The following is a 22,676-nucleotide window of genomic DNA, read 5'->3' as shown; positions in this document are numbered from 1 at the left end:
GTTTAGTAATAGAATGCCTTGCATAGTGGGTTTTTTTTTGCAGGATGGTTTTGAAAGCTGAATGATACTACTGGTTGTGAATAACTTAGCTTAGTGTTTTCAAGAATGGTATTTTATTTCCTTGGTTTCCATTCAGAAAGCCAAATTCTAATCAAGTGCTTGATTTAGTTGTGGAGCCCAAATCTGAACAAGTCTGAGGAAAGCTCAAAATAATTTTGTCATTTTAATATTGGTTCATATTATGCTTTTGTTTGTCTATAAAATGGTCCAGGGAACAAGAGCTGACTATTGAGATGCTTAAAAGCCTTTTAATTTAACAGTTTTTCAAGGGACATACTCAGTTTGTCTCTGTCTTCCAGTAGTGAATAACTGTGATGTCCGTAATCTAAAATTTACAGATGGGTTAAACCTCTGATTTAAATAATCATAATGTTAGAACGGTCATAAAGTCGATTTGATTTTGTCTCCTCAGGTAAAGCTAAATAGCATGTTCTTCCCCCCTCAATGTTTTTTCTTTCTTCATGACTTATATGTAAGATATGTAGTTTAATTTCTTAAGTATTTTGCTATTAAATGAAAGGTCATGTGAGAATCCCCGGGAATCGGCTGTTTCCCAAGAATGTGACTCCTGAAAGATGGTTTGTTGTAACATACTGTTTCTGCAGCCATGATGTGCTGCATGTCAGAGTAAATTAGAGCACAGCTTATTCATGCTCCTGCTACATCACAGGAGTTGGGATTTTGAATACCCATTACTCCTTATTCTTCAGAGTTCATTAATAGTTTTGGACCATAAGTAAAGTTCTAGGTCACTGGCCCTTTCCCTGTTAGTGTTAATGGAGCCCTTTTTAAGTCTGCTGGAATGTGAAGAATGAAGTTTTACTTCCCTTTTTGGGAACTCCTAATTTTTGCCAGTTGTACGATTACTCCAAGTTTCTACATTGCTTTAAGGAATAAAAGAGTATCACTAATTTATTTACTATGAATAATTAGAATTTACAACACAAAGAAATGACATTTAAGCCTTAGCCTTTGAGGAAGCTAATTATCATGTATATGAAGATTCCCTAGAAGATGGGAGCTGAATGCTGAGAAGCCTTGTTTTAATGAGACTGGTTTAAATTTCTTTTTTTATGTTAAGTCCTGTCTTTGTTCTGATGCCCTACTCATTAGCTGAACATAAAAGTGAGATTTGATTGAACAACTTAGAAATTATTTTAAGCAAGCATGTCTCAAATAATATTTTAGGAAAAAACAGGAGTTGGATTTCAAATTGAGATGTACAATTTGGGTCTTCAATGTAAATTGTATTTTCAAATGTCAGTTCAAAAGTAGCAGCTTCAAATATTGTAGGATTTTGCAAAGTTACATTCCTTAGAAATTTTGAGAAGTACAAACAGGTTAAACTTGGTGTAGAAACTATATTGCAATCAGTATTTTTTGCTTCGCCAAAACCCCTCACATTATCTTATTAAAACAGACTTTGCATGTTGATAGTTGTGGTTTTTCAAGGAAAAAGATCAGGAGGAGTGAGAATGTTCTCTTTTGTGTGTGTGTGTGTGACTGTATCCAAGTTACTATCCGTAACCCAGGTTTTGTTCTGCGGCAAACTAATTTAAATCCTCCTAGGAATGCACAATATCCTTGCCAGAGGGTTTCACCAAGCAATTGAATGCTGTGTTGCAAAATAGGCATTCTTTACAAATACTTCTATTAAAATTTTTGTCTTTAAGAATAGACTGTAGCAGTGCATGTGCTTTGTGGCAAATAGAGGTAAATGTTTAGTCTGTGCTGTTGAATAATTAAAAGTTCAGTGTGGGCAGCTTTGCCAGGAGTGTTGCTCACTGGAGGGTCAGCATATGAAGAAAACCACAAAATAAAGCACTGTTGGAGTGTAATAAATAAAACAAACCACTGGATCGATCAAAAAGAAAAACAAAAAATTATAATTCTTGTCTCTTTTTAAGAGTTTATAAGTAAGTTATGTATCAAAGCCAGCGGAGTCAGATAAATCCTCACTGTTCCCAACATTTGGCTCCACACACTGATAAACTCAACCAGTAGTTTTCGTATCTTTCCTCTGGAAGCCTACAGCAGCATCTCTTACTGAGAACTGTGGCCACTCTAGATTGGGTTGGATGTGTCCTGCTCTCAGTAGAACCTTAATTTATCTGCCAGGGAAGATCCTCAAGGGACCAGTGTTTAAGACTTGGGGTTGTGGTCAGTTACCGGCTGTGATGGTGTTAGTATTGGGTTCTGTGCCTCTGTCACTTCAGGCAGAGTTACTAATAGTGGGTGTGCTGTTAGCCCATTACAATGGGAAAGAAGAATCCAATCCTACTGTTTGAAACAGTAGGTTTGGATACTTTAAAGGAACCTTTTCGGTTCTAAGGTCTGGCAGCATGGCCGTGGCCAAGTGCTACATTTCATTTGGAGGACCCGTATGACTTAAATATGAAATTCTTTTCCTCAAACAATTATTCAGTCATAATGTAAGTCATGTTGTGTCTATCTGGTTAGATTGGTATTACTGTGCTACATTGGTTAGCACTTGCCATTAGGAGTATGTATTGAAGAAATATTTCTGTTTTCTGCCCATTGGAAACAAATGTAAGTATTCACATTAAGAAAGGCTTTTCTAGGGAGTTGGTTCATCTCCAGTAAGGATAAACATTTGAAAATCATCATGTCCAGATAACTTGCTCTCAAAGGAGTTGTCCAGAGTAGTCTCTGGCCTGGTAATACTGATTTCTAAGAAACCTTGGAATATTGGAGAAGTTTTCAGAGAATTTGAGTATAAAATTGGATTGTAATTACAAAAGCAATTCTAGGTTCATAAATCTAGATCAGCTAGATAGAAGTCAGTTCCAAGTAAATTAGTGGGAGATCTGTTTTACTTAATTTTCTTGACTAATGAAGAGGCAGTGTAATTTAACAGATCTTTTTTTCCTAGTATTTTAATTGAGACCGTCACAGAAGTGTGTTCTAGTTATCTTGTAAGTAGCTTGTGTTAGCAGGAAGGCAGAGGTTGTAAGAAAGGTAGTAATTTTGATTAAGCTAACAGGGAAGGTAGATGTGAACTAGTTTCTTCAGTATCTGTGATACACTAATAGTAATTGAAGTTAATACTCTGGTACAGTTAGTTGGATAAGGTCAGGAAGTGAAAAGTGTAATTTAAATCTTTTTTGCTTAAAAAAAAAGAGCCTGTAATCGAAGTGACATAAGAGCAGTTGTCCTCATCCAGGGGAAACACTGCAGAAACATCCTAGTGTCCTTTCTTGGCAGGAATGAGTGGGAATGTGTTAAGCAAAGCAGGTGTGGAACAGCTTTTTTTATTTCCTTTCTTTTTTTATTTTTTTTTTTTTTTGACCATTACCTTCTCAGATTTGAACTATATTCTGCTTAGGGGAATTCTTGATGTGTACCTGTGTGTTCTGATGAAGAGCCAGCATGCTGCAATCCCACACATGTGAGAGCAGAATTGCCCTGCTTCTTATGCTTGTTTCTCCCAGTTTGCTGTGCAGCTGCAGGTGGTTTCTGTGGGATGGATGCGTGAAGGTTGGTGAGGATAAATGTGTTCTTGGTGCGGTTTGTTACCCTTATTTGTTGTTTCTGTTGCCACTGCAACTCTTCCTGCAAAGAGTTTACTGTTGAAAACTCCTAGAAAATTAGGCTGCAGGGAGCCCTGAAGAGCTGTCTAGTTTGTCATCTTGTCCTAACAACATTCTTACACCTGTGTTATTCCTGATATTTATCTTCCATTGATGTGTTCTTTAAAATCTCCAGAGATAAAGATTACTTTTCTAGGCAAGCTGCTCTATGCCCCTTTTTTGGACGTGGCTTTTTGTATGTTGTTGGGTTTTTTTTTCCTGTAATGTACTTGTTCTTGCAACAAAATCTTACTAGGTTGAAGGAAATGCACGATTGAATCAGTCTGCATCCTATTTGCAAGGTGTGTTTTTATTTTTTCTAACCCAATTGCATAGATGTACCTGTGTCTTGCTTTCTTCTCCACAATTTAGAAAGTGTCTTCAAACACAAACCATAAATAGCAAAGGAGCTACAGAAGAGAGTCAGAGCCTTTCATTATCCTAACTCCATTTAATAAGATATTACATTTTATAGAAGTAAAGATAGCCAGAAAAATCCTAGACCCCATGTATATTCCAGGCATAAATGACTGCAGCTAAATTATGAATCCCTTGTTTTTATCTTTACAAGCTATGTCACAAGTACAGTTAAAAAAAAAGGCATAGAAGTGTGTGTGTGTACAAAGCTCTACTTATGAAAAGTTAAAAAATGTGGAAAATTTTTCTTAAAGCAGAAATAAGAGAATACTAAAATCTTCGCAGTGTAGGGCATAGTGCAGTACATTATTATCCTTTGTGGTCTTGTTTTGGATAGATATTTTTTCCTAAAATGACTTGCATATGTTAGCAGGAGAAGTCACTAATGTGAGGTGTGCTATATATATATATATATACAAGGTATACATATTTTAATGTGTTTTTGTATATTGTGCCAAGGGAGGGGTAATTCATTGCAAATTTCATGTGGAGTTAGGCCAGGTCCTTGTGCTGTCAGCTGTGTTTGTGCACCTGTCATAATAATAGGGCAAGTGGCAGGTCTGAAGATTAGCATTTTTGGGATTAACTGAATTCATTTACAGTGGGATCAGTTCCTGTACAGGTAAACGTGCCAGGACAGAAGGATGGGCAGTGGAGGCATCAGGATGAGCAGAACATGAGGCTGGGCTGTTTGATCAGACTGTAGATATTTCTGACTCCATGCTGTTTGTGTTGGGCAAGACAGGTTAAGTCCATCTTGTTCTTGTCTCTCCATTCTGCTCGTTTATATTTGTGTGGCAGGTTTCTTTGAGTTGCAATGGCCCTGCTGCACGTGGAGCCAAGAAGAAGAACATGTGAGAAGGAGTGTGTTAATCCAGTGTTTGACTCTTGATGGGCTTTTTACCTGAGGAATGTTAACACAGGGCTATGCCGTGATGTGGCATAGTGGTGAAACTTCCAGTGGTTGCATGGGTGAGTTCTGCAGCTCTGTAGTAGTCCTCCTCTTCCAGCTTACAGTAATAGCAGCTGTTTACAAGGGGAAAACTGTTCTGTAGCACACACAGCCTGCAGATTCAAGAAGTCACCTGGGCCTTGTGATGGAACTCTGAAGTCTGAATTAGCAGTTTGTTTTCCTCTAAATATAGATGGTGTTTAGTATTATCAGGGACACTATTTATATCCCAAAATAGTTAATAATGTTAAATGTTGGTATGTGCTTTTAGATGGATTTCTCTTGAACCCCCGTTTCTCTGGTTTGAATTGCTGAGGTTTTAATTTTGTGAGATTTTATCCTTTTCCATGGTCCAGACTGCTTTAGATCCTTGCTTTTACCTGACTTGCCTGTGGTGGTCCTGGTGCCCATTTGATCCTGTTGTTAGGTAGACCAAGGTGTACAAAATACTGTTCCCTTTCATAGAGGTACCTTTCTGCTAGGAAATTACCCTGACATGATTTGCCAGTGTCCGCAGAGGGGATGCAGAGGACTGGTAGATGCCCTTGTGCAGGAGCAGGAAAGAGGGAGTTGGAGTATAGCTAAATGGACACTTGCTGATTCTAGCTGTTGTGGAACCTCAGCCCTTGCCCATTATGTTGTTAAATTTCTTAGGAATCTTGGGGGAGGGAGAAGTCTTGTTTTCTTGGCTGGACAAAGCAGTTACAGGCGGACATGAAAATAAAAAAAATAGGAAGTAGAATTAAAATCAAAGCAATGAAGAGTTATTTCAGTGTTGAAATAAAGTTTGGCTCAACTTTAGGGTGAAGGTTCAGTTCTGATTGTATCTAGAGTAGTTTCCTTTCTTTAAATTGTCTAGTGCCCTCACACATAGATATGCAAAGAAACCTTGTGTTTCCACATTATTTTAATATTTCTTGTGAGATTTTGGGATTCCTTGCTCTTCCAGATCTACAGCCAAGAGTCATGTGGCAGGGAAGGGAAAGAGTTTTAAATATTTACTGAACAGAAAACTGTATATATAAAGCCTTCTGCTAATTTTTGTTTCATTTAGTGCAGGTGCTAAAAGGTTAATAGCTACCCTATCACTTCTATTGTATCAAGAGATTCTTTTCTAACCTAAAGCAATGTTAATTTCCATTTAAGGAAGAATGTCTGCAGGAGCCAGTGGTATTTACTAACTGCGCCTGTAAAAACATTCCTTTTCACCCTCAGATGCTCACTCAGCCTTCTGTTTTCCAAGCGACATTATTACAGGCTTTAGCTTGTAGTCTGAGAAATGTTTTAATAACGTGAACAGCAGAATCCTCATTCCTGACTCCTCCTCGGATACTTCTTTACTTGCTTTCCTGTGGTTTGGATTGGACTAAAAGTGTAGCAGTAGCTGGGGGGAATTTATTTTGTTGTTTTTGCATGTATGTCCTCCTGTTAACAACCGGAAGATCCCTACTGGGGCATCAGTTTATATTTGAAAGGGGTTTTTTGTCATTAAGTTTCTTTAAATCAAGAGACAAAAGTCTGATTTTAACTCTCATTTGGCTGTGATAGGTAATTATACAAGACAAATTGAATGGAATCCCATTTCCAGTGTTCTGAACTCATGTGAATTCCTCTCCTTATCCTCTTTGGTCAGAGTGACAGGCTGTTGGGCTGGACACAGCAATGGCTCGGGGCTGCTCCATGGTAACGGAATGAATGCTTCTACCCTGTGGTACCTACAGGCTGCCTGTAATTGTTTACCTTTCTTTCACTGAGGAATGGTAAAGCTTCAATTACCTTGTGTTTACCACAGTTTGGTCTACAGAAAACAACACATGTGAACAGTTACCATGGCAAACATGATGCATGCTAATTTTGCATCAGTCTTAACCTTAACCTCACGCTTTCGTTACACTCAATAGAAAGGGGGGAAGGGACGTAGCCCTTCTGTTCTGTGCCTCAGCAAGGGAGACCCTTGCCAGTGCCTTGGGTCTGGAGCACAGAGCAAATCCGTGTCACCTTGTAGAAAGTTTCCCAGTCACCAGTAATGGGCTGAGTATTTCAGAAGAGAAGACTTTACCCAATATTCGTATTTTGGAGTAGAGAAATGCGTGGTACAGTTGATGTTATGAATCAAGATAATAAATGCTTTATAAGCTGAAATCTTAATGATTTGCTTAAGCTGTCTGGTCTCAGGCTCCTTGCTTGAGCTGTCATCTGTGTCTAGATGGGGTGACATACAAATAATTGATTGCTGAAGACCTGGCCAAGGCTTACACTACATTGTATGCAAGTAACTCTATAGCTAAAAAAACCCCAAAAACTTACCGGTCACTCAACAATTAAAATAACAGTCATGGAAAATTGCCTTTTTTTGTATAAATTCTGCACTTGTGAATGTAAGCTTTTATTTATCCAGCATTTTCCATGTTTTATTTATTCATGCTTTGTTCTGGTTTGATTTCCTGTAGAAATAGCATTGCTCTCTTATGGAATGAGTTACAGTAGTGTAAGGTTCCAGTGAGTGAAGTTGTTTTGAACCAACTGTGTGACGTGACTCATTCCTCCCATTATGATCCTATACTATGATTTCCTCACACTTGGATGGGTTTGGTTTTGTCTGTGCTTGTTGTTCTCTGTTCTGAGGTCATCATACTCAAATGCTACTTTTGTACTAAGGTACTTGAACTTCTGGTACTGTTTAGTGTGCGCATGAAATACTCTTTAGTGGCAAAGTCTTGTCTGTTTGCATGTTCCCACCCTGAAGTCCTAGGTTTTCTTACCTACTGGAAACAGTAAGCTGGTGCTGGTGCCCAGCTCTGTCTCAGACCTGGTAATCACAATATGAAAATTTTTGGATGCATGTTGCAGGGAAAATTAGGCAGCCCACTCTGACAGTGACAGAAAGACTACCAAAAACAAGTACCTTGTGTAGTTTTGTTTCTCAGACCAATTGAAACAGATGTGTCCTTTGCTTGCTTGCTTATTTTTGCTGCTGTAATATCTGTTTACTTGAGTAGCTCCCTCTCACCAGGCATCAGCTACATGTTCTTTCTGTGAGCCTTTCCCACAGCTCTTTCTGTCTCCCACGCTTTCTCCTCCTCACTCCCAAGTCAATACCACAGTTCCCTTAGTTCCTCACAGAGCTTTTGAATGGGAAGAGTCAGACACCTGCTGAGCTGGCTCAGGGCTGTATGCAGTGCTGACTGCTTAGGTGGAAGGGTAACTGCCTGTTTTGTCTAGTCCTTGAATTACTCTGGCAACTAATCTGCATATTTCACTTGTAGCAAACTTCAGTTAGCTCCCTCACACTTGTGCAACTTTCATGTCTTAAAGAATCTATTACTAAGTATTAATTACTGTCTGGAACACAACACACACACATCCACCAGCACTAGTGACTCCAGAAAGATACGGGTACAAAAGAGCTGGGATTTCTGAGCGCGCTTTCCATAAGAAGCAAGGATGCAAGTGTAGGTAACAGAAGACTGTTAGGCTGTTAGCATGTAAGATTGCACTATGAGGACCTGGACTGGATTTCCATCAAGATCCTTGGACATTGATATATTTATTAAAAAAATGTTGGCAGTGCTCCTGAGGAAGAGGAGTTCCCTACAAATACAGAGCTAAAGAGTGTTTTTGGAAGTCTAGGTTGGGAAACAGCTTCACGGAATTGTCACTAGGATTAATTTGTAGGTATAAGGTATTCTCTCAGGAAATAGTTAAAAAAATAGTTAAAATATTGACGAGCACAACTTGAAATATTTTTCATCTTACTTGGTTATATCTGTACCACAGATGTACTTTTTATGCCTGCACAGTTTTGATCAGTGCTATCTATTCCTGACAACAGTGCTGAGTCCATCAAAAGTGCTTCTTTATTGCCTTGGAAATCAAGTTCAAACTTTTTTTTTTTTTCATCCAGATAAGTGCCTATCCTATTTGAACTGCTTTTTTCAGTACTACTTTTCCCTTTCTGCCCTACGGCTGAATGTAGAGTCCATCTGTGTCTGGTTAGTACACTTACTTGTATTAGGACTCAAAAGAAGCTGGAAGAGCAGAAAACCTGATTTTTTTTTTTAATCAGTTTTTCTGTAGTTTGAGAAGATCTCACTCCTGAATGAGAAGTATAGTGCAACTCTCAAAAAAAGTTTTCTTTTTCCCTTTGGGATGGGTTCTGAGTCTGTTGTCCTGGCTTGCTTGTGCTCAATTGGTTTTCATCAGCCTTTTTGCCTTTGTTTAGTTTGACAATCCCACACCCACTGTATGTAAACATTGAATGAGATTCAGTGAGTAGAATAAGAAAAATGACAACTAGCCCATCAGGCAAGAGAGCAGAATCCTATGAAGTCACTGCATTAAAAAAATAATTAAATGCAACTTGATATTCAGACAGCATAAATGGCTACAAACTGCATGCTTTAGGGGGCAGGATAGTTAGAAATACAGTTCCACTGATTAACCTGTTTGGTCTTCTTTTAGAACATTCTTCAAGTACTGACCTCATCTTTATTTCTCTTTAGAAGCACCATAGATGTACTGGGGGAGAGAACATTCTTCTGTGTTACATGGTCACATTAAAAGGAATAATTCTGTTTTGAAAATAGTGTGCTAATCTTCTCCAAGATTTTTTTTCTCCCTGTTTCTGTGGCTTTAAAGAGAAGGGTGCTCAATCTGTATGATCTTTTGCTACATGACAATAAATCTTTCTCTCATTTGGAGCATTGTTTCTGTTTGCTAAGTTTTGTCAGAAATACATGGCAGTGAAAGTCAAAGTGATGGTGGTTACAGACATTTTTACTCCATTATATGTTGCTTGAGTGGCTTTTTTTCAGCCATTGTTTACATGCCCTCTAATACGAACATCTCCTAAAATCTTACCTAATGCAGGAGCAAGTTTAATAGAAAAAGGAGCATAGGCGAGCATCAGGCATCTAAATGATCACTTTTTTCTATACATCCAGGAAGAGTTCTCTTTTCTGCTCCTGCAGTCTGTGATTGTTGGTTCCTAACATCTGTGGTATGATGCAAACTAATAGATATTTATTTGAACAGTACAAATATTTTTAATAGATATCTGTTTTTCCCCCCTGGCTGAACCAGGCAAACTTTGTTTTACCGGATTTCTTCTGCTCAACCACTGGTTTGCCATCTTCATTTCAGATAGGATGCTTCATTTCAGAATGTTAATTAGGAGGTTAATGAGTCTGGTTTGGTGACTGACTCCACTTGTGTGTGTGTGATTTTTGGTACCATTTCTGTGACTTTTAGATTCATATGTTCGACACTATTAGTGATTTCTGTGTAGACAGTGTAGTTCTTATTAACTCTATACCAGATGTCCACCATCAGCAGAGGAGGGAAAAGGCATGTTACTGTCAAAATAGAAGTAAGGAGCAGTGTGCAAAATTTGAATGAGGAGCTCTTTATTTTCACTCTTGACACACAGGGGTGTGCTACATAAGGACCCTGTACTTCTGAAAGTCAGATCATACCAACGGCATTAGGAGGCTTTGGCTTCTTTTTTCTTACACCCTTTATTTGATGTTGATTCGCATTTTAAGAGCATGGGATTGGGATTTCTTCCGGATGAGTCATAATTCTATTCACATAATAATTTCCCTGTGGAACAGGTGTAAGCAGTTGGATGTCATTGCATAAGGATCCTCAGTCATTGTTGCTGCTTGATGCTTCTGTTCTTAGGTGTTGATCAGTCAGAAGGGCTCTAAAATGCTAACTATGAGTTTAGTGTTAAATGGTTTGGTGCTTAATTCTGATATTTGCCAATCCGTTATTTTTATGTCTCTCTCTTTTCTAGAAAGATTTTAATAATGCTCGATAGCTTGTCTTTTGCAAGACAAGTTTTCGTGTATCCCTGGAATTTTACTCTGTGACTTTCTTATCGTGTACTAAGTAGTTAAATTAAGCATAACCACCAATCATTCTTGACAAGTCTTGTGATAAAGGATTTTTTGGCGATTAGTTTAAGTTAAACATTTGACTTTTGAACTCATTCTTGTGGTATGTTTGAAAACACTGGTGACCAAACAGTGTATTTTGATGAATAACAAACTGCAAACATTGCTGCTTTTTGTTATTATAATGAGGGATAATTGACATTCTGGTGTTGATGCAGTTGATGTTTTACATAAAGCTTTAAAAGAATTCAAAATACTCTGTTATTTTGCTCTTAATACAGACAAATATGCTGAGTTTTTTACCCAAAACATTTCTAAGAGGATTTTGAGACTTTAAATTGTATTTGCTCTGGAATATAATTGAATGTACAAAGTAGGTACTTATAAATTCTTGTTATGGGTGAGAAAAGGATAGAGTTAAACAAAAAATGTAAATGTACTAATAATCAGGAATGCTGTGAATTTTGTAGAGCAAGATGTGCATTTCACTGATCTATGTGATGCTTGTCTTTCAGGATTGCTTTGTTGGCAGCATGGTCAAGGATGAGCGAATCCTATGGCTGCAGTCAGCTGTGCTCTGGCCCACCTGCTGGGCACTGACCCATTCTTGTCCTAGGGTCTCTTTTGATCTCAGATACCAAAGATTCCTGCCTTTGCTCCTCTTCTATGTTAAAAATCCATGCTTGTGATTATACTAATGGTTGATATTAGACCGCTTCAGTTACAGATGGAGACTTTCAGAAGTGCACAAAAGTCATGCAGATAAGGTGTTGGAGTTCAGTATCCTTTTCTGGACTCTCTTAATGTGATAGTTGAAGTCTTAAAAAATAAAATCTTTAGCTCGGTAATTGATAAAACTGCTTGTAGGTTTTAGACAGTTCCTAGGAATAACATTATCTGTTTTCACGTCTATGGGAATGGTTTTCAACTTGTAAAGAAAAGCACTTCAGGAAGTGAAATGTGATGAAAGGCTTGAAGAGTGAAAAAGATGCAGTTTTTCCAATTATACTGTCATTCCAATAAAAAGATTTTATTACTCTAAACGTGTTTTACTTAAATATTTTGGGCGCTGTCTGGACAGTGTAATAAAAGTGTGCTACAAATATGATTAAAATTAGTGTTTCAGAGAGGAAAAGATACGTAATCTTAAATCATAGGTGTTTGGGATTTTTGCTTGGTTTTGATGGGAGGTGCTGACAGAAGCATTTGATACTATGCACAGAGATAGGAAGATGGTATTTAGCGGATATCAAAGTTGTGCATGGTAAAGCAAGGAAGCATTTGGTTCTCAGTGTTGCAGTAAGAAGAGTGCTTATAGAGAAATCATGTGGAAGATATGTCTAAGATAGTTGTCTTTTATTTGCAGTTAGTTTTCCAGGTTTTCCTTGGTCAGCCGAGAGAAAGATAATGTTGAATTCCAAAATGTATGTTGCAGTAGTTAATTGCTTGGATAAGTATTTTTCAGAGTTAAAAACAATTCTTATATCTTGTCTTGTATTTCTACTGTTGAAACTTTTAGAAAGTATTTACATTTAATAGAAAACTTTGCAGTTTTACCATCTCTTGAGGTGAAGTTATGATAGTGCACTTTGAACTTTTTCTCAGCATGGGAAATAGTCTTATGGTAAAATTGAATTTTTAAAATTGCCTCTTTAAATTGTTTGTAGTTGTTTCAGGGAAATGGGAAGATGCCTCGATTTGTTTCCTCTTCAGCATTACTACCATGGTTGATCTAGGAAAGCCCATCGAGATAACTGATGGTGCTTGTGGAGTTTCTGTTTATTGCCCAATATGAAGCTGAACACGAGGTTTTACTGAGAGTACATATCTGCTTGCACATCTTGCTGTACTACTTAAATATGGTGTTATCTCAAGTGCTTATCATTTTCAAACAGCTGATGTAGCACAACCATTCCTGGAGTTCTGCAAAATAAATAGTTTGAATGGGCTTGTATCTGGTCCAGGCACAAATCAATTGAGCTTATTAAAACTACTGAACCAAACCTGACTGACATTTAATTAAATGAGCTGGGGAGCCCTCAGTTACGTGCTGTAAGGCAGAAGCAGGTTGGTGCAGGAAGGGGCTGGGAATGGGGACATTTTGACTCAGTGTGATTTCTTGTGGCGAGAGCAGCTTGTGCATACTCATAAACTGATCTGCTCAGGATAGGAGTATTGCTTCTTTCCAGGGAAAAACAGCCCTTCCCCAGCTTTTGCTTGTTCTTAGCAATGCACAAATATTTATAGGAGGCAAACCAGTGAATCATTAGAAATGTTCTTTGTACAGTGTCTCCTTAAACTGGAGGAGGTGGTGTGCTGGAATGTGGAGATATCTTTGTGGCAGTTTCTTTCCTCAGTCTGATCCTTTGAAAGCATCTTACTCTGCTTGTATTTTCCATACTAGAGGTTTACAAAAAATGTTTATACTACAGCTTCAAACATCTACTGAAATCCTAGAAAACCTAAAAAATTTCTGTGGATTCCTTATATTAAGATCAGATGTGGGAATGTCACATTGAATATCTGCTGTACAAAACTCAGATGATTTTAATGGAGAATAAGAATCTGAAATGGTATGTGCCTAGTGGCAAAATAAAAAAGCAGAGGAAAGGGAATATGGACAGAGGGAATTATATAATGGGTCAGAATTACACCTCAGTGGTTACAAGTCCATTTCTCTGCTGTGCTGACAGAGAAAGTAATTGCTGTACTTATGTCTTGTTCAATGATGTGAAACTAGTTTTTACAGCAGAGTGCAGTATTTGAGAGAGCCTGCAATGTGAACAACACAATAATCCAGCTAATTGAAATGCCTTGTTGGGCTGAGGCAATTTCAGCTGCAGGGCAGTTTGAAAAAACCCAGCTTTTAAAGCGTCTACCAACACTTGAAACATTTTAAATTTTTTCAATAATAATGTATCAACCCTCACCCATAAAGTGAAATGTGGTTTTATTGATTTTTATTGCTCTAAAAATTAGCTAAGAACTTAAATGCTAGCAATCAAAAACTGAAGATGAAGTGCATAAGCAGGATATTTTTAATAGGAGCACTTATTTAATGAGTCAAAACAAGTGGATTTCCTTTTTAAGGCTAATGGTTATTGAAGCAAAACTTACTAACTTCCTAAAAGGCAGTAAAAGGTTTAAATTATGTAGTTGTTAGCATGTTGGTTTGTGCTCAGCCTGTATTTTGTAAACATTGTGTGAATTGGTGTGTCTGCATGTTTGGAAGGGGAACACAACCTTTGTGTTTGGGAAACCGCAGCCTCTGAGCGCGACTCTGAATCTGCTTTAGGGCAGGAAGGCATTGGCAGCCCTGGCCAAATGTGCTGTCAGCCATGGATGGTGACTGTCAACCTGTGCTCGTGACTCTTGCACCTCATCTCTTCCAAGTAATAAAAAACCTGGTGCTTCTGTGGTTCTGACCACTCAGACTTGTGCTGGCCTCAGCTGGTGGGACACCTGCTGCAGTGAACTGGAGTGGGGAGCAAGGCCCCATAGCCTTTAAAAGAGAATTAGATTTACATGAACTGTTCAGCCAACTGTTCCATGCTTGGGAACGCCTTTAACCTTGGAAGTATGGATTATTTGGGGTGGGTGAATACCTTTCAATGGTTCTGATTTGCAGACTTTGGTGATCTTGGACTTTCCTGAGAAGAAAGGAAAGGGTGGGAATGGACATTGCTGGCAAATCCCAACTGAAAATGTTTAGTTTAAAATTATATGGCTAGAACTTTCATACCAGTTTTGTTCCTGTTCAAAATTGCTAAAAGAATAGTTAGTAGCAGGTGGTCTTATATTAAAAGAGAGAAGACCATTCTTCATTACAGATGTAATTGTATTCAGAGAAAAATATTTCTATTGAGCCCTCATTGTCTTTGGAAATCTCCTGAGACACATGTATCTGAAGGAGAGAATTTGTGGAGAAAGGTACACTTATCTACTTAATCACTACTAAGACTTTTTTCCTACAATATTGATATTTGAGCTTCATTTTGCTCTTTAAAGAATGTTTTCCCTTGAAAATGCAAAGTTGTTTCCATTTTCTGCCATGACAACTTGGAGACCGGAAGACCAATCTGAAAATGTTTCTGTTTTTCTAACACAGTATCATTCTACATCTGCATGACACTGGTTAAAATTTACATGATAACTTCTGTGAGCCTCCTAGTTCTTTCTGAACAAGGCTGGCTTTGTAAGAGGCAAAGATGACTCCATTTCTTGTTGCAGTAGGGCCTTACTATTTTTTATTGTGTCACTTCATAATGGATTAATGTGATAATGGGATAAATTAGGACCTAAGTTTGTCATCAAAATTTTCAAGTTTTACCATTTATAAAAGGTGGAGGATGTTGATTTAAAAATCATTTCCTAGAATGTACTGTGGCAGTGTTTTTTAAATGCTTTGTTACAGATGGACCCTAAAGAATTACATTAAATATTTATAATTATTTTATTAGAAAAGACTCATTTAAAGTGTTTTTGAATGTGTAATGATTTAGCCATAGTAACCTTTTAAGTGTGCCTTTCTTAGTGATAGGATCAGGTCTGCATGAGTTACATTGAAAGGTTGGTTAGAAGTAGACCAGTGAAATTGCATTAGTGTTGCTGTCATGAGCACTGCTGTGGAGAGTTTAAATGGCTTTTATTCAGGTTCACTTGTGGAAACATATCCCTTTCTAGTTTGCCAGTTTTCTAGCACGTGTATCACCATAGTGTTTGCTTTGGAGGAGCTGGACTTAGTTTTTCATATACTAGTGCTATTTTCAGCTAGCAAATAACACTGGTTTTATTTTTAAAGATACTGTATTCCAGCAGTCTCATTATATACTTCTGACTTGATAGTTTTTTGTCCTTTGTGTAAGGTGATGAGAGAGATTGTCAGTACCTGAGCCTCAGAATACTTTGTTTTTACTGCATTAGAAATGTCAACTGAAATAATTTGACATTCATCTTTGTTCTCTGCTAGTCCTGTTCTCTGTTTCTCAAGGTACTGTACATCAATCCAGAAGCTTTTCTGTGTCTTAAACTGGTTATTTCCCTGTGTTTCTGTAACAAGGTTTCACACGTCTTGTTCTAATGTAGAGTGCTGGCAAACAGCTTGTGATGTCCTGGTCGGATTTTTTTTTTTTTTAGCTTTGTTTGCTCTAAGTTGGTCTTCTAACATAGCTGACTTAGCCCAAAGCTGGTTGAGTCCTCACATTTCTACCCTGGCCTTAATGTGGCTTTGAGATAGAACAGAGGCAGTAATAGTGATTTTTTTTAATTTTTTTTTTAGTTACTTGCCTTCTTACTTTTACTGTCTCTGGCCTGGCAGCAGTCAGTGCTTTAGAAATGTAATCCTCTCAAAGCAAGTATTTTAGCAAATCTAGTATGAAACATTTGTGTCAAAGAGTCAAAACATTACATATAAGTGTAAACTGTGAGTAATTAATGACTGTCCAAATCATTTAAAAATTACTGGTTTTTCAATGGTAAATTTTCAAAGAAAAAAGTGAAAACCAAGAGGGCCAAAATTAACATGGGTTATTGAGACTGACACTTCAACCTCAGCAGGTGCCACTATGTCAAAAAAGATCAGCTCTTGAGTGAAGAGTACAATTAACTTTTTTTTCTTTCCTGGATTTCCTGAAAATCTCTTGTGTAAAGGTTGCACATGGCAAACAGGGTTGTAGAATCATTCCAATGGAAGGAACTTAAGGTATAGTCCAAGCTTCTGCTCACAGCAGTATTAGCACTGAACTTGCACAGTGTTGTCTAAACCTTTGTCAAAATGGATCATGTTTTGATTATTTCTTTTGTCATGAAGAAAGAGAAGCGTTTCAACATTTATTTAGACTTTCCTGAAATATCAAATTAATATTTGAAGATATTCACTGATGCATGAATTTTGTGAAATATGGGAAGCATGTGAAACAACATACAAAGACTGTAACTAATAACCAAATATTTTTCATTTTAGAGCCTTGATGAGTATGAAGATGATGAAGCGGGGCAGAAGGAACGAAAGAAAGAGGATGCTATTACTCAGCAGAATACAATACAAAATGAGAGTTCCAGTGCAGATACCTCTTGCTCATACTTACTCCAGGTGAGATCTTAACATTGTTTGTTTTGGCATTTTACTCAGATTTAAAACTTGTACTACTTTCTTCTTTGTATTTCTAAACGTTAGATTATACACTACATGAAAAAAACCCTAAAGTTCAGGAGTTGATACATTGCTGAAAATAGAGTATGAGGTTCTATTCCACAAACTTAATACTACTGAGATGAAGAGTCTGACAACAGAATCTTCTGTTTCTGTAGAGGTCTTGAAGGTAATAGTTTTGATGTTCATCATACAACTTACTATTTAGTGAGAGGAAGAGAAACTGGGAGATTCAAGTGAAAAATACTGACAATCTTAGAATATTCAATTAATTGGAGGTAGACTAGGTAATCAGGACATATTTTCCTAATTTATTTTGTCAGTTGACTTCTAATTACTGATTTTGGAATTGAAACCAACACACAAACTCCTAGGGTAAACAGACCGTGCCTCTGTGAAACCTTGTCTCCCTTTTTATTGATTTCCAATCCCCTGACCACACTCATTCCTGCAGTCCTCTCCCCCTGACATCAAAACATTGCCAGTTTTGCCTGGTACACCCCTCCTTCATACTCTACCACCTGTGGCAAATGTTCTGTCTCTTTCCTGAGTGCCCTAAGTCTCTTTAACCAGTTTTGTTTCTCCTTCTGTTACCTAACAGCATGTACAACCCCAGCTGTACAAACTGAGGCCATCCAGCTCTGCCTGTTGACTCTAACAGAGCAACAGCACATGCACAGGGAGAAAAACGTGCAAACAAACCAAGCACATGGTGCTCATGGGTGGTTTTATAACCATCTGTAACTAGAGGTGGCATGGCTGGATTGGTGGATCTGGGTGCACTTTCCTTCTAAAATTTTGCGCAGTCTTTCATCTGTTCATGGATGCCTTTAACGTTAAGAGCCTGTGGCAGAGAAGTCTACACCTTAATTACCTGGAATGTTAAGATCAATCACCTTTGTTATTGTTGCATCTGTCATTTTCCATATTTCCATGTGATTTCAGCAAGGTGTCCAGTGGAAGACATGGGGAACAACTGCTTCCTCTTTATGTGGCTGAATGCTGCAGAGGGAGGATAGTTCCTCTCAGCTGCCTCTTCCCTAGGCTGAAGAATTCTATTTTACTTGGTTGTTCCTCATACAGGAGTTACTCAATAACATTCTCTACTTTCCAGTTTGACTCTGTTTTGTCTGGTACCCAAAACCAGAACCAATGAAACATTCAGTATAACATGCAGTCATACAGTCGTCTAGTGGTGGGGCTTGTTTTGTTTACTGTTTCTTTCCTAATAATTCCTGAAGCCTATTTGTCTCCTGAGCACTGAATTTAATGTTTATATTGTGAATGCCTAATCTAACTTAACATTTTTCAACTTATCTGTGAGTGAGAATAACAAGCTCAGAGGTCAATGCCTGTGTAAATTTAGAAACATGTTCACCTTTCGTTTCGCTTAGGTACACTATACTTATGTACATTGAATTTAATCTCCTGTTCCACCTCCCAGTCACTCCCAATAAAGGAGTCCTGCATGTTTTAACTGTTGATCTGTATCTTTTCTGTTCTGAATAGCATCTGTGGACATCTCCTCCCCAAGCACATTGAAAAGCACAGTTCCTGCACAGGTTCCTGTGACAGTATTCTGCTTGTTCTGTACACTATGAAAGCTGACCATCAGGTCCACTATTATTTCCTGCCTTTTCACCAGTGATTTATTCACAGGACATTTTCTTTAATTCTAAGAGGAGATTACTTTCTTAAGTAGGCTTTGGGGAGTGCCTTTGAAATGCAGTATTCTGTCAATCAAATTTCTGGTTTTTATAACTTTTTTCACATTCTAACAGTGCTTCTACTGTAAACAGACTGTTCTCCAGAGGGAGTGCTCTGATATTACGCTCTTACCATTCTTTTCCATGGTGAACATCAACAAAAATATTTCTTCAAAGTGTCTCCTCTGAGTATGCCTCATATAACCAGATCTGTTGTCTTTGCAGATTTGTCAGGAGCCATCATGCTGGAAAGTTTTTATGCTTTTTTCCAAGTTGTTTATAAGACTGTTTCTTACAGTGTTCACTCAGTTTTCACTTTTTCAGCAGATATTGCAAAAGCTTTAATTTTTAGCTTCTCCTAGTGGTATTATATAATACTTTAGCTATATTCCCATGCCCTCCTTTTTTTTCATCCCTGTTTTCTATTCTTCTTGACCAGCAACCTAAGTTTTTATTTACCAAACTGTCTGTATTAATTGTATTGTACATTTCCAGGTTTGTCACCTCTATTCCAGCAGGCACTACTTCTTTGTTGACAGAGCACAGCAGCAGTGTCTTGTCACCAACAATACAGAAGAGAGTCCCAGGTCTTGGATCTGGCAAAGGCCCAGGGTGGCGCATGTACAGAACAGATGGAACCTTAGAAAGTTGTAGCTACTAAGGCTTAATCAGTTTACTACTGGCTCTGTCAATTCACTTTTTATTAGAAGACTTAGAACTTGCCCATTTTGAGCAGAATTTGACAGCAGTGTTAATTTCAGCTTTAATGACTTAATTTCCTTTTGATTCTACTCTGTCCAAGACTAATACTCCTTTTAAAAGTAGAGCTTTTGTTGTAGATGTAAGAGCTAATTTTAAGTTGCCATTGACTAATATATATTTTACTTCCACGTACTAAGCAGAATAAATACATTTCTGTAGTTACAGCTATTTTCCCCATTTGTCCCTTCTTATTATAATTTAATGAAATTTGTAAATACATAATTATTGTGAAAATGGTAAATAAAATGGTATTGACTTCATATTTGATGAGGAAATACGTTGCTGAATATGGTTTTCTTAATCTGATTTTTCAGTTCCCTTTTAATATTGTCAGAGATTGCCGTTCTCATTTTCTTAGGCAATATGTACATTTTTTCAAAACTCTGTCTGAATTTGAAGTTCTTCATCCAAAGCACAGACATACCATGTTTGTTAAGAATAGATCTAAAAATACAGCAGATTTGAGTATTTTCCCTGAAGCAGAGGTATTTGACTGAAATCATCTTCTGAATTATTTTGTATTGGCAGTATAGAAGATGGTATGTCTGGCAATGTTATAAGCACTGAAAAACTGTTGCAATCAAAGAATTTGTTATTTAACTATAGAAAAAGATAGTGTGGATAGGCACACCTCACCTCAGCATTAAACTCGCTCCCAGACACAAGTGTTATATCTGACTCTGACTCTCTTGCTTGGTTTTCCTCCTGTTCTTAGTAGGACTAAAATCCTATTTGGTTGTTCTGATCTTGTGAGTTATGGTACTGTGGGCTACTCCAGTGATGTGTATGGGGATGCTCACTGAGGGTGATAAGTCATACATCAATAAGCCTAGAACTCCTACAAATGAGCTAAAAAAATCCGTAATGCTAAAGACAAGCATAGTTAAAACTACTACTTTAAAAGTTCAAGTTTCTACTTTATCTAGAAATCTTCAGTGTCTGGCAGTTATAGAAATCTAGCTCTTGTTTAGCAGAGATGGCAAAATTGAAAATAGTGCAGAACTATTTGATAGCAATGTCTTTCTTGTAGGTGGATAGAAATCATACGTTCAAAGTAGCGCGAACATGTCTTAATTGAAAATGGTGTTAATATTTATGTGCTATACAGAAAGCTTGCATCAAAAAACCCACAAGATTTGGCTGGAAAAACAATTTGCTGAATGAAGATTTATTTTTAAGTCTTTTAGAAAACTTTCTGTGTTTCAGAATGTGGAAAAGGTGTTACTATTAGCTAATACTCAAAAAAACCCTGCCAAAAAACACCATATGCAAGGCCTTTGTATCAAAGCATTCAGGTTTGCTGATACCCTGGTCATGTGCCTCTTGGAATTCAGTTGTTTTTCTATCTGGCTCCTGAAATATGTCCCAGATATGTGCCCTTCTTCATGTAATCCTGTGGCAGTAGAGTTAATATAACCTGTCTGTCATTATAAAAGTGATATTTGAGCACGGTAGTAGGTTGTGATGTATTTGTCACCTTAGGATGTTCTTGGAAAATTGGAGCGCCAATAGGGAAGGCTGAAAAGATTAAGTCAAAGCTGATATAAAGCCTTTCAGTGAGAGACACATGTATAGGTCCTCTATCCATTAAAACCTTCAAATTACAACTGGCTGTTTTTTGGTATTTATGCTATAACAATACAGAAGTATTGTTCTCAATACCTTGGAAAGGGTTTCAAATCCTTTGTTTTATGTTATCTTTGGTTCCTTTCTGCTTGCATTTTATTTCAAATGTTGTAGTGTCTGTGAATGCTAGTTGTGCTAAGCAGTGAATGAGTACATTGCAAAAAAATTATGAGCTGTGAATAATTGACATTTAAGATAAGGGAGTTGAGTAAATACATATTGACAAAAGCATCAAGAGACAAAAAGGCATTTGAGAACGTCAAAATTACTTTTGTCATTGGCATGAGGATGGGGGTTATTGAGTTCTAGATGTTGTTTTCTCATCACTGAGGACAAAAAGCGTCTTGCTGGATGAGCTGAATCCTTTCTTCTCCCTGGAAAACTTGACCCAAACATGTCAGGATGATTTTTGCTACTAATGTAAATGGAAATAGGAATCAGTTATAGTGAGAGATACTGATTTTTGTGCCTGTGGGCATGGAAAGAGGAAATTTTGAATCACTTACTGAACTTCAGCCTTTGTGAAACTAATATTCTGAATCCTTCAACTGAAAGGTAATTATAAATACTAGAATGATTTAGAATATCTTACTGTAGAAAGGGAATGCTGATCTTTATTATTGTCACACAGAATTTGTCTAGTGTATTTCTTAATTCTATGTTAAGAAATTGAAGATCATAACTATCACAGTTACCAATATCTTTTGCATCTGTTTGATTGCCAAAGACACTCTGCAGTTATCTGCTAGAAACCTGTCTTGGTATTTGTAGTGCTGGTATGAAGCTGGGAGGGGAATTTCACGCAAGCATTATGAAGTCTGAGATCCCAGTATGGGATCACTTTTTTTTAAGCTGTCACAACTGCTTTGCTGTACTTAATTTTATATTATGTATTGCTGCAAAGCTCAGGGCCTCATTCAAGACCTTGCACTTCAGTTGGAAATAGCAATAATTTTGTTCCAATAATTAATTTGCTTTGTGTATGCAGTTGTAATGCACGTTTCTTGTTCTCCCTGTATTGGTCTTAGCATGTACATGAACAAGAAATTAAGATATTGAATATTACAGAATTATTATACAATATACAGCTTTGTGAGATACATTTTAGACAGTTAAACATCCGCACTGAATTGGAGTCACAAAACTAGAATGGATTTGTTAGACAAAAAATGCCACTTCATTTGTAGCACTTAACCTTGTTAGACTGTAAATTGTATTATATTCTTGCAGTAAGTACAAATTATGTGCATTAGCAGACAGACTAAAGCTTGATCCTAGTACTGAATTCCTGTGGAGCTGTTAATCCAAGACAATGGAAGGCAAAGCTGCCCTAGTTTTCAGCTCAGGGCACTGACTTACATACACAGTAGTATTGCCATGGAGTAGAATTGCTCTCACTCCTCTCTGTAGCAGCAATGCAGGTTTTTGGTCTTTGCAAGAGGTAGCTTGTGATGGATGCTTGGATAAACATTCAATTTAGTGTAGAAATTACCCAGTACCTTTGAAAGAATCCTT

At 37.4% G+C, this 22,676-nt stretch overlaps 1 protein-coding gene across 1 annotated transcript in view; it reads left to right on the top strand.

Annotated features, from left to right (window-relative positions):
- Positions 1-22,676, top strand: part of PAWR (pro-apoptotic WT1 regulator) — a 72,353-nt gene that overhangs the window by 20,161 nt on the left and 29,516 nt on the right. Inside the window, exon 3 of the mRNA XM_041465610.1 lies at positions 16,879-17,007. Coding sequence (XP_041321544.1) covers positions 16,879-17,007 — 129 coding nt within the window. The remainder of the gene's footprint in view (positions 1-16,878; positions 17,008-22,676) is intronic.

The sequence above is a fragment of the Pyrgilauda ruficollis genome, unplaced genomic scaffold, assembly GCF_017590135.1.
Source record: "Pyrgilauda ruficollis isolate IOZ18807 unplaced genomic scaffold, ASM1759013v1 scaffold19, whole genome shotgun sequence".
Lineage (NCBI taxonomy): Eukaryota > Metazoa > Chordata > Aves > Passeriformes > Passeridae > Pyrgilauda > Pyrgilauda ruficollis.
The sequence above is the reverse complement of the archived record's forward strand: the minus strand, read 5'-3'. Positions and strand labels throughout refer to the sequence as shown.